The 12,267-nt window shown below is 49.8% G+C and overlaps 3 protein-coding genes across 3 annotated transcripts; all 3 read right to left on the bottom strand.

The window, feature by feature from the left end:
- Positions 1-1,893: 1,893 nt before the first annotated feature.
- On the bottom strand, positions 1,894-3,911 carry ColSpa_01665 (uncharacterized protein; the record flags this gene model as incomplete). Its single annotated transcript, XM_049267877.1, has 3 exons — positions 1,894-2,971; positions 3,044-3,238; positions 3,334-3,911. 3 exons carry the CDS (start codon positions 3,909-3,911, stop codon positions 1,894-1,896), a joined length of 1,851 nt encoding a protein of 616 aa, XP_049123834.1.
- Positions 3,912-4,448: 537 nt separating this feature from the next.
- Positions 4,449-6,300, bottom strand: ColSpa_01664 (vitamin H transporter; the record flags this gene model as incomplete). Its single annotated transcript, XM_049267876.1, has 4 exons — positions 4,449-4,676; positions 4,735-5,437; positions 5,874-5,962; positions 6,028-6,300. 4 exons carry the CDS (start codon positions 6,298-6,300, stop codon positions 4,449-4,451), a joined length of 1,293 nt encoding a protein of 430 aa, XP_049123833.1.
- A 3,838-nt stretch (positions 6,301-10,138) lies between these two features.
- ColSpa_01663 (unsaturated rhamnogalacturonyl hydrolase YesR) lies at positions 10,139-11,740 on the bottom strand (the record flags this gene model as incomplete). The annotated part of the gene is made up of 2 exons (XM_049267875.1): positions 10,139-11,425; positions 11,477-11,740. 2 exons carry the CDS (start codon positions 11,738-11,740, stop codon positions 10,139-10,141), a joined length of 1,551 nt encoding a protein of 516 aa, XP_049123832.1.
- Positions 11,741-12,267: the final 527 nt, after the last annotated feature.

Here is a 12,267-nt window from a genome sequence, read left to right as displayed (position 1 = left end):
TATGCGAGTTCTTTACCGCAAGGTCGTCTGAATCAAGAGCGAATAAGATGTGATACCCATTGTCGATCGGAGGGGAAAGAAGCTTCAACGCTAGGTTCTCTTAGGTCATTCTATCTCGGCACAAGGAGCTCTATTATAATAAGGTGTTGCACTCATAGAGTATTCCAAGTATTGCACCTTTGGTAACATTTGTCTTTTGTGATAGACCTGGAACTGGCTTGATAGATCCCAATATCATTCTGATATCCACGTTGGAAGTGAAGCAAGAAGTGGCATCGTCAGACGGGACTAATCAAATTCGCTCCCCATCACCAGGCGTATTTTCTCCACTGACGTACAAACCACCAATTAAAGAACATGGACTTGTACTACAGTTTCAGATACTAGATTTCCCGGAATTCCCTGCAATCCCTCCCGCTTTCCCACATAACGCCGCTCTTAGGGGTCAGAGTAAAAAGCGGAAAAAATGGGGGACAACTACCAAAGTCGATGCACTCAACCAATAAGCTTGACGCAGAGGCCGATTACAGGACTGTTTGAAACTCTTAGCTAATGCTTAGGCTCTACTCCAGTTACAAGGATGAGATTACAGAAAATGCACAAATTTACTTCATTTGAATTATGCTGTGATCCAAAGATCGCATCTATTGCATCTGGACTTGGAAGCCTACCATAAACCGTGCCGACTTTCAGCCCGCTTTCATCTGATCACACTTAATGCCTTTTGTCATTGACTAAATGGGCGCTTTTCCCAAGAGGGAGGAGAATGCTGAGACGCGTAAGGTTTGGCGGATCCGCTCGAGCAGAACGCAGTCCTAGATTCATCGTACCAAAATAGAGTTGCAGGACACTCTTGGCTCATTCCTTTCTGTATTGTCGGATGTAGTTCCTCTCCCTGTCTTCGTACTTCCGCTTGACAGCTCCCCGCTCAATCCTTTCTCCCTCGAGAAGAATTATCATGCCGTTTTGTTCCTTTTCGTGGATATCCTCAAGCTTCCTCTGGAGGGATTCGTGGAAGAAGAACTCTACGATCCAGCAACACGCGCTCTTCTCGTATCTTTCTCTGAGCAGTATCCTTCTACTCTCGAAGTGTCGCCGGGCCTGGTCCCTTTTGTGGGCAAATTTACTCTGTATGATTTCGAATTCGCCTTCCCTCTCATGTCGCAGTCTGTCGAGGCTGCGGTGTTGCTGGTTGACGAGCCCTATTCGAGATTCATCTATGTCACTTCCATTAGATGCATCTAGGAGCGGGTCCAATGGGACTCTGAGTTCTCTAGGGCTGTCTTTGAAAGGCATATGCTTGTTGTCGTTTATTGTGTCTATAGGAGAAGTTGTCATCTGGGTCTGCGGCAGATACCCAGTTTCAATAACGATCCCTTGCTTTGGAACTGACATGCTCGAGATCTTACTGCGACGCTTCTACGTAAATGATAGCGGTAAATTGAATGATATCGCAGTTTGTTGCGGTAATTCCGATATGCCAGGGTTATTGACCGCGTTCTGTGAGCTTTCTCCGCAAAGTGGTGATCCATTCCAATGGAAAAGTTTATGGGAACGAGCGCCATGGTATGGCCAAAGGATTCTTTGAACTAAGTTTGTGAAGCCTGTGGAATATCATGATGGTTGAAAGATCTGGTTTGGCCAATGGCCATGCCACAATCAGAATATGATCAGGCTATAGGCGTAAATATACACTCTCTTTGTTCAAGACTTGCACCACACAAGCCTCTATGCGTTAACCATGTAGCCATGCCGTTAACTCTGTCAATGTACCCTCAATTTCACAACACAATGAAATTTGGTCTACTTGAGTATCGTCTATAGTCAACCCAACTACACAAAAGCGGGTTATTATAGGGGAGGTTTCTTATGGTTGTTCCACGGATGAATCAATCAACCAGTAGCACTGACAACTATCGAGTCCATGGATTTAGCGGCGTCTTGGTCCAATCCAAGCTGGACTAAGGGGCTGTCCAACCAACGCTCTGCCAGACTTTTGCCCGTCTCAGACCATCCACCGTTTGCCGCTGTAGAAAGAGCAAAGATGGACTCTACCAAGGTGATCTCGACTCCGGGATCCAATCCACCCATTAGGGCGTGAGAAGCAACAGGAATCAATGTCCTTGGGCACGCCAGATTTGTGTTGGAGTCTGGTTTCAGTGGAAAACACTCCGTCGTTGACTGACGGCTATCCAGCAACTTCGTGACCATGCCACTTGCACCTGGAGAGGACAAAACCAAGGCGAACCACTTTCCTTGGATAAAGCCCTCAGTCGAACCCAGTTTCGAGTCTAATGGAATGCTTTCGAGCATTGGCAGAGGCATTCCATCAGACTTCTTGCGACCGGAGATGGCAAAACCACCCTCAATGGTGTGCAACGTTCTGATTTTCTCGTGGACCTTGACACGATGGATCCGAACGTGCCAGTCAGGCCAACGATTCGTAGGCGGGACTAGAGTAGTGTTGACGCTCACGGCTCGATCGCCCCATGGATACCACTTGGCGCTCGTGGCTTGCACCTCTTCCGCCCCCGATGGTCCCTGAATATAGGCAGTCAAAAACTGCACTTGTTCCGACTTCCATTTGACAGCCCAGGTCTCTCCGCCATCGCGACTCAGAGCAAGCGCATTGTCAGGGGCGATTTGCTGAATCAATGGACCCGTAGGCACGGAGAATGTGAATGCAGACGAGTAGGCAAACTTGCAGTACTTGGCCTGGTTGGCTTTCATTGGCCACGCAACGAACTGCCCAGGAGACAGCAAGAAGTGATGATTGCCCTCCGAGTGGTTACAGACAACCTGCTGAGGTGCTGGCACAAGGGATACTGTATCAGTTACGGGAAGCTGAGGGTAGGCCGTCTCCTCTGCTGTCCAGAAGGTGTCGTCATCTGCGAGTCCGACCGCAACGAGAGTTTTTAGGCACCAGTATGGGGATTGCGGCGAGTTGTAGTCCTCGCTCAGATACATATTTCTGATCTGAAAGTCAGCTCGTTCACATGGGATCAGCAATGTAGAACTTCATCAAAACTCGAGAACAACTTACGGGTAAAACCATCCGATGTTCAGAGTCCCGTCTGGATAGAAGATGTCTTCAGAGTTCTTGGCCCACCATCTAAGGTGTCTCATCAAGAATCCTTTCACTGCTCCAGGAGAGTCAAGCGGACTCGGCATTCCAGGAATCTGTGCCAGGGCTAAAGCAGCAAAGTAACCGCCACAAGCAAATCGGTAGGTCAAGGACCTGCCAAAGGGGATAACAGCGCCTCCAGGAATTCAGTAATCTCAACCAAAGAAACCATGCATGGCAGCAAAAACGAACCTTCAGCATCAAAGTACCTCCAAAAACTGACACCGAAGTCCCTCGCCCGTTGGCGGTAAGTCTCGGCTCTCTCGGGGTCAACGTCAGCGGCGAATCGAGAGTAGAGTAGCTGACTGAACTGGATAGCAAAGCTTCCAGAATAGTAGTCTGCTTGTCGCCCAATGCCAATAGCATCACGTCTACCAGTATTCTCGTACTGGTCGACTTCAACTTGTGCCTCTTCAGGGGTTTGCCAGGGTCCATCTGCCGACCAACCATCGAAGCGGTAGAAGGTGTCCAAAAGCTCCAAGTCAGAGTTGATTTCATCACGAACGTTTTCAAAAGAGATGCCGCAAACTTTTGACAGAGCTAGGTTTCCAAAGACTCTGAACCAACGCCAGTTATTCTTTGGCATTCCCATTCCGTTCAATGTGCGCAGCCAGTCTGTAACATTCTGTTTGGACTTTTGATTTAAAGGCTTGTAGATCCGATCAGGAGCGGCAAGCAACGCAAATGCTACGATCTCGGCCTCTACCATGCGTTGGTCAGTGTCATTGATCTTCCCCAGTATTCCGGATGTTCGGGGTCGGTTCCTGAAACGAAGCCGTCTATCCATGGCTGAACTACTTCGTCGATGGATTTGCCCAACTCTGGGTCAGATGTCGAGTCGTACCCGAATAATAATGCACCAACGGCCCATAGAGGTCGGGCAAAGCCTTCGAGCTGAGCAGCGGTTTCGTCAAAGTGAGTAGCCGAAGATACAGGAACACGGATCCTGCCTTTGGCCGGCGAGAAGTGGGGTAGAAGGGGCCGAAGGAGTGCGAGCGTGGCCCGAATAAGATCCGATCGGGTTCGGAGCGGGTTATCGGAGAAGCCTGGCAGGGGTGGCATGATGGGTACGATCGATCTTGATTTGGAAAATGTCTTGGTTTGGGGGAAGAGCACGAAGCCGGGTTGCAACACCCCAGATTTTATTCATTCTTGATGAAAACTATTGTTTCCACCTTGACGGCATCCGCATCGGACGTCGGGAAAGGTGCCGGAGAGATCGCCGTGCTCAGCTTGAAGTGCCGAACTCCAATAGTAAGAGAATTCCATGTAACGAATAATTTCCGTCGAATTTGAGATCGTTTTACTTTAAACTAGATAGTCTCTAATCAAGATGCTGGATGTCACTACCCTTCAAGTCTTCCTCGTCGACCAGTGCTCTCTCCTTCTGGCGCTTTTCTTGCTTGCGAATCAAAAAGAAACCAAGGGAAAGAAAGAACCAGCAACCTAAGATGAAAAAGAAATTCACAATATAACCCTTCTTCCATCTTGGCGCTTCGACCACTGGAAATACGACTATGGGGTAAAATGACGAGACTGCGAAACCCAACGTCTGGTTTGCATTTAGCACGAATTCTTGGCGTCAAGTGATCGAGTGACCTTTAACTTACCAGCATGCTGCCAGTGCAGAAAGCACGCGCCTCAGCCGAGTCTTTCATCCAGTAGTTCACAGTTGGAACTAGAATCGGAGTCACCGCAGCGCTTACTCCGAAGAGATAATATGCGGTGAAGTGCAAGCCGTGTGGGATGAACCAAATCATCTGACAGATATTTGCAAACATGAAGATAGCCATAACCACCTGGAATATGATCCATGTAGGGTAGACCATGCAAAGAGACGTCGCCAAGACAGCTGCAATGACCGAAACGCCTTGCGCACCGGTAGGGATAGTGTTGACCTGCGGTACAGTGTAGGTGCCCCAGTTATCGGCTTGCCACTTGAGCCAGAGACTCATCTGGCCATGAGGGTACGCTCCGGAGAGAAACAGGACATAGGCGAGCACGCCGACGTACCAGTGCCAGTGGCAGAAGAGGCGCTTGAGCATTTGTACTGAAATCTTCTTCGGCTCTTCGACACCCTCGTCTCGCATTCTCCGCTGGCCAAGTTCATATTCGTCCTGAGAGAGCCACCACGGCTTCCCACTAGTTGGCATACCGGGGAAGATGAAGTAGCCCATGATGGAAAGGGGCAGACTGATGCAACCGTCGATGATGAAGAGCCAACGCCACCCCGCCATGCCATGCACACCATTTAGATTAGTGTAAGCGGCCGACTGTAGATATCCCCCAAGAATGACGCCAAAGTTATTGGATCTAGATGTTAGTGTTAGCCGAAGTGCTCAGATGGGCCATGTAGAGCTGGTGAGCTATGTCTGATACTTACACATACCACAAGCCCGCGCGCTTAAATAGTTCTTCAGGCTTGTACCACGACGAGAGAATGAACAAAGAACCGGAGGCCACCGGGGTTTCTAGAACTCCCAGAAGGAACCGGGTGCCGTAGATTTGGGGGCGGTTTGTAGCTTAGATTGCGCAAATGTCAAGACGCTCCAAAGTACCTCCATGGTAGGTAAAAAGTACCTTGAGTATTTTGGTCGTGAGAGGATAAGCATCGCTGGGACTTGGCAGATGATGTAGCCAACATTGTAGAATGTTTGGAACAATGAGTATCTGGATTGTGAAAACTGTTAGCTGTGACCTGATCGCACTGCAAGACTTGATGCTGAGTTGAAAGTGCAGTAGAACGTACTCGTTCCCATAGAGCTTGAGCTCCTCCTTCATTCCAGACACATATGCGCTGTTGATATTTGAAGAATCTAGCCATTTCAGGAAGAATGCCTGTTAGTTGGTTAGAAAGCCGACCTCATTAGGAGCAGTTGCATTGGATGAAGGATACTACTGACCACGCTGCAGAACGTCAGGAGGAATGCGTCCAATTTTCTCAGGAAGCGAGACTCTTCTTTAGACAAATGCGAAGGATACCAGTCGAACATGTACAGCCAGGCAATCCAGAGAGATCGCTTCCGCGGTTCGTTTTCAGTGTCGCCAGCTTCCTGCATAACTGTTGAAGCTGTGACTGCTGGCACGGCCACATCCTTGACGACGGGTTGTCCGGTGTTCGCATCCTCGGGTCGAGGATTTTCTTCCGTCACCGTCCCGAGTGCCGTTGTGGCCATTGTCGAATGTGCTGTACGTCCCTGTTGTTCTAAACACCGTCGACAACTTCACGAGGGTGGAATCGACTCGTAGTCGTGGTGCTAAGTTGACAACCAGAACCCACAAAATGTGATTCTCCCGACTTTTGTCATCTTTTTATCCCGCTTTGCCTTGGCTACGACGTTGCATCCTTCAAGCATCAACCCCGGAAAACGCCATTATTTCTCCCCGTTCAAATCCCCAGATGAGCGGCAGTAGCCCGTACTTTGCATGGCGCCGGGCGTCGGCCTAAAGGAGACCGGAGCGCGTACTTGCGTCAACCCCCCCTGTTCATCCTACCGTCTCTCCGCACCAACCTCGTTCCACTGAACTGACAGACAACACATCCACTCCCGGTTATCACCCCGGTTCCGACATCCCCATGGTGGGGAAAACTCCTGCCCCCCTTCCCTCTCTCTCTTTTGTCTCTTTTGGGGAAAGGAAGGTTCAGTAAGCCAAAAACAAGGTGAGAAGAATCCAGAGTTGCTGTTCTTCGAGTTCTCTCGGCCAATTTCAGCCGAGAGGAGAACCCCAGACTACGACCCTCCCCTCTTCTCCACAACCCGCCCCCAACTACGCACCTCATAAACACGGAAATCCTCTCTTGATCCCCCCCTCTTGCATCGTCGCGCCGCACGATTTCAAGGCCGACGATTCTCACGTAACCGACGGGCATGCGCTGCCGCTGCCGTTGCGCGCCCGTTTTGTTCGATCACTTCTCGTTTCCAACATATCAGGCCTCCTCCAGTCGTCCGCTTACCGGGCCCCCTACGGCCGTCGCCGCCGCCGCAGACCCGCTGCGCGCCGATCCTTCGAGGAGGTCACATGGATCTGGCCACTTCTTCTTCGGCCTCAGGGCCACAATCCCATGACGGGACGTCAGAAAATGACATTCCGTCATGCCAAGGTTGTCGTCGCCGCAAGCTACGGTGCTCGCGCGATCAACCGATATGTTCGCATTGCAAGCGATTAGGTATGTAGATTGAAAGAATTGCTTAATGTTCTCGACATCAACTCGATGATGCTGATTGGCTACTTGTAGATTCGCCATGTGTCTATGACTTGAAAAAGAACAAACCGGGCATCAAGCCCGGAGCGGTTGAGAGTCTTAATCGCAGAGTGGGTACGTTGCGTTAAGTAGACGTGTGTTGTCTCACTCAAACATTGATTGTTTTGCAGAGGTCCTGGAGAATGCTCTGTTGCAGAAGTCACACGGGAATAGTGGCTTCCCGAAACACAACAGCCACACCGAGTCCAACCACACACCAGCAGAGTCTCAGAACGTTATCGGAATCCTCTCCTTGTTGGCTCGAGAATTGCACAAACTCAATTCCAAAAACAGAGTGGGCTCACAAACTGGTACGCCTGAAGGAGTAGCTGACCACGCTGTACTCTCTCCGACAGCTTCTAGCTCGTCCAGGCGACCCACTGTTGATGGCATTGAAATTGTGTCACATCCTCACAACCAACCAAGAAAGCGTCGAAGGGTAGACAGCTGTGGAAATCCAAACATTGATCTCGCCTTTCCTTTGGAGGACTTGGAAAACATCACGACAAGTTTGCCACCGCCCGATCTCCTAGAGGACATTATCAATATCTACTTCAACATCATTCAGCCCTGGATCCCGATACTCCACGAAACACAGTTTCGGAGAAGAGTTCATGATCCAGAGCAACTTCCACGGCTCGTAGTGGTATTGCATGCCATGGTAGCTGCAGGCCTTCGATATGTCGATAATCCCGAGACTCGTCCTTCCATCCAGGAGGTAGAGCGGCGGGCCGTGCGGTCAAGGAACGTTGTCATTCTAAATGCAATGGATCAGCTTTCTGTCGAGAATCTACAAGCTCTGATCATATTGGCATTTAATGATGTGAGCCTTCCCTATAAAGTATTGAAAACGGCGTGTCGTTAACATGTTGAAGATTGGAAACGGTGATGCGTCGAAGGCTTGGTCAATTGTCGGGTCTCTAACAAGAACTGTTGAGTACCTTCAACTAAGCATCGAGTCTGATCATCAAGATAAGGAGCCGCTGTTGAAGCCTTTGCCATCAATTCATCCGCCGCAAAACTGGACCGAAGAAGAGGAGAGACGTCGTGTCTTTTGGAATATCTTCAATTTAGACAGGTAAGCTTCGCGACATTATTGCCTTGCCTGCACTGTAGGCTAATTTCGTCCATTTAGATTTTGTTCCGTCACTACAGGGTGAGATCCGAGTCACTTTCATCAGACCAGGGCACTGTAGCTGATCCTCACAGGTGGAATACTAGTTTGACATCCGATGACGTTCATCGTAGACTCCCAGCGGATGGTGGTCTGTGGCACAAGGAAGAGTCTGTCATCACCCCGTTTTTCGGAATATGGGATCGCTCAGCAGCCAAGATGGGAAAATCCATCGCCTTTTTGCCTGTACACTATCCGAGCCCAGAGCAAACAGCCGACGCACAACCACAGACACCAGTCACCGCTAATTCTCACAAAGGACCAAACATGGTTGATATGACCACTGTCGGAGCATTTGCATATTGCATAGAGGCGACAGAAAGCCTCAGTAGGGTCACTACTTACTTTCTCCAACAGAAAATCAATTTCCAAGATAGAGGGGAAGTCTCCAGTTGGCTCACTAGGTTCAAAGAGCTAGATCTTCGCCTAGTACAGTAAGTCGACCGTGGTTCAAGGCTAATTTGACCATGCTGACTCACCGCAAAAGCTGGAAAATGTTCTTGCCTCAAAAGTGGAAGGACTCTAATATCTCTCGCCAGCCAGCTCTTATCAACATGGACCCTAACCTGACGCTCGCGCATGTGACCCATAACACATCTATGATCCTTCTCCACCAACGTATAGCATACCCCGAGTCTCGTTGGTCGAACATAGTTAAGCTGCCCAGTTTCTGCAGTGCAGAAACTTGCCAGGAAGCTGCCATCGAAACAACGACAATCACGCAGAAGTATCTGAAATATACACCCCAAAATAGTCCTGCAACCAGTCAGTTTGCGTTCTGCGTCTTTATTAGTGCGAGGGTACTGTTGGGTAAGTCAACATAGAAACCCAACGTTTAAATTTACGCTGACAAGCCCCAGTCCATTGGCGATATTACGACGCCGAGCTCGCCTCCGAATTCTGGATCCTTGTGGAAAGCATGGAGGAAATGGCTAAGCGATGGGTCGGTCCCATTCTCAGGGAGAAGCAAGCCCAATGCCTTGCCGGGAAATACGCCGCCCAGCTTCGCGAGCTGCACCGTAGATGTGAAGCGGATCCCGAGTTTAAAGTTGACGTGCTGGGATACTCAAGCGGCATCAGCGGCCAAGGATGTAGTCCTGCTGCTCAGACGCCGGCTTTCAGCCATCAGCAGGGTAATGCTTTATTCGCCCAACATTCCAACAGAATGGCACTTCCTGCGTCAAGTCCAATGGCGCCCAACCAAACAACGATAGTATCGCAATCTAGGCCCCCACCTATCATTCTAAACCAACAATCGACAGGGCAGGTGCGTCAGGGCTCGATGATTGGACCTATCGGCTCGCCAATGCCTGTCACTGGTTTCACACCTCGGGACCCTGATGCACCTGATGAGCTCTCCGCCATCTCACATATGTTAATGGATCAACGCTTTATAGAGATGGACAGGATTATCAGCTTTGATGATATGATGTTCACAGCGCAGACAGCGAACAATGGCAATGCATCTATGCCAGTGAGTGGATGGGGTCAAGTTGATGATGCACGGTTGGAATGAGGGGCCGAAAAACCAGCAAAAAGAAAGAAAAGGTGGTTCGTAGTCTATTTATGATACCCTCTTTTACTTAGTATATACCAGTCATAGCAATGCCATCTTAAGCAGCCTGTTACCAAATTCAATCAAATAGTAATCACCATACACCAAGCCGTGGTCCCAGTATCGCTTGTGATCCCTGGTGTTATGGTTCGCTGTTGCATTCTTCAAGATGGCGTCAAATGTTTTGCCCTGATGAATGTCTTTAGTTGAGATGTCGCCGTTCTCGAAAACAAACTCTGTCTTCTCCGTAGCCAAAGAGAAGTCCAGTGTGTCTTTAATGATCGTAATAGCCATATTCCGGAACCTTGCGCTCTCCTCAGTGAGACCCTGTCCGGCCAAAGCCTGGGACAAAACTAGCATGCCGTTGGCGGCGATGACACCTGCGGACGAGTCTCGGAGAGGGAAATCTTCGTTCTCGATTGGCGCGTCGAAGTCCCAGAGCGGCACGTAGCGGCCCTTCGTCCTGCTCTCGCCCTCCACTGGGAACTCGACAGACTTTGGCGACGTCTCTAGTCTTAGGATGAAGTATTCTGCCAGTCCGCGAGCCACGTCCAGGAATTCATCATCGCCTGTCCACAAAAAGGTTTGCGAGTAGCCTAAGATAGCCCACGCCTGGCCTCTTGCCCACGTCGACTCGGCAGCGTATCCTTGGCCTGTACGGCGCTCTTTGATCTCGCCGTTCTTGGGGTCGAAATTGATGACGTGTATGGTGCTATATAGCTTTCCTAGCACAAGACCTCTAGGGTCCTTCTCTGAGCGCAGATTTGACTTGATCAGTGTCCTCGCGTGTTTCGTGGCTGCGTCCCAAAGATAAGTCTCTCCTGTATGCGATGCCGCATAGTAGAGTAAGTCAAGGTTGCACATCGAGTCAATGATTACGAGAAAGTCGTCCGTAAGGCTGGTAATAGTGACTCCATGTTGAGTAAGCGCATCCCATGATCGAATTGCGCCAACTGTAGAGTTGTAGCGCGTGTGCAGAGCTTTAGCTGCCGTAATGATGGATTCCAAAGCCTGCTTGTCTTGCGCAATTTCCCATCGGACTCTCATCGAAGGCTGGATCATGAAAGACATGTCGTGGGTATCTGTGCGTTTGGCTGTTGTATGGAGTGGTTCTGACCACGCAGCGCCCAGTGACCAGAGCTTCGATAGCAAGGCTGCCTTCTCTTTTCCTCCAGGCATAGTCTGAGGGAACTTGATGAGTCTCTCGATGAGAGAGTAGATGTTTCCTGGGAAGAACCCGCACGTCCAGAAAGACGCCTCTCGTAATATGTACTTGCCAGAATCTGGCCCCGTCTGCAGCACATATTCTGGGTATGCCGTTGGAGGGTCCTACATACGGTTAGGGAAGTATTTCTCTAACCGGTTCGTGCTTTAACTAACATTACCAACCAGACCATCTGTAGCGGTTCTGAAGATCTTAGCGGTGATGTTTTCTTCGTATAATCCTCCTACTAGCTCCTTGATGGGTTTCGATTGCCACATCTTGCGTTTGAACTCAGCAGCAGATATACCACCAGTTTCTGAGATGCTAGTGTCGCTATCAGCACCAAGCTCTGTTGTGCTGTCTGACTCTGCGTAGAGTGTGTTCTTGACGGTGGAAAGTCCGTCCTCAAGGGTTGAATGAGAATTGGTGAGATGCGCCATGCCGGTTTCTAGGTATAGTGTACCGATGCTCTCTAGAGAGTGCTTTGCAGAAATGACCACTCACGATAGTAGGTACGATCCAGGATCTCTAAATACTTGGGGCTAGCAGTTGGGGCTAGCTGTTATAAATCGTACTTCGTGTTGCAGCGGACAAAGATTGGGCGTACTGCTGTCACAAAGAGTGGATGAGACACGGATCACTCGGCCTGTTGTTCGGCATGAGCGGTTGTCCCTCCGCAGCGGGAATGCGGCGAAACCAGCTCGGTATTAGTGCACCGGTTGAAGCGTCGGGGCGAAATGCTTGATTACAGCGATAGTCGGGCTGTGCATTGGCGGTTCCGCGGGTGTATCTCGTCCGGACAATCACCCGACTCCCGATGTAGAAATTTGACAAAGTTCGTTCAGTCCCCACTTGCTTTTCTGAGCCGTATTCTTTTGGATGGCTTAACATACTTGATACCGACTAACTAAATAGTCAACTGGAGGATGCATTGTCACCATGTCTGTTGCTGTGGTCTGTTCGCTCA

The sequence above is a fragment of the Colletotrichum spaethianum genome, assembly GCF_022836535.1.
Source record: "Colletotrichum spaethianum MAFF 239500 DNA, contig03, whole genome shotgun sequence".
NCBI classification, from domain to species: Eukaryota; Fungi; Ascomycota; class Sordariomycetes; order Glomerellales; family Glomerellaceae; genus Colletotrichum; species Colletotrichum spaethianum.
This window is presented reverse-complemented; position numbering and strand designations above follow the sequence as displayed.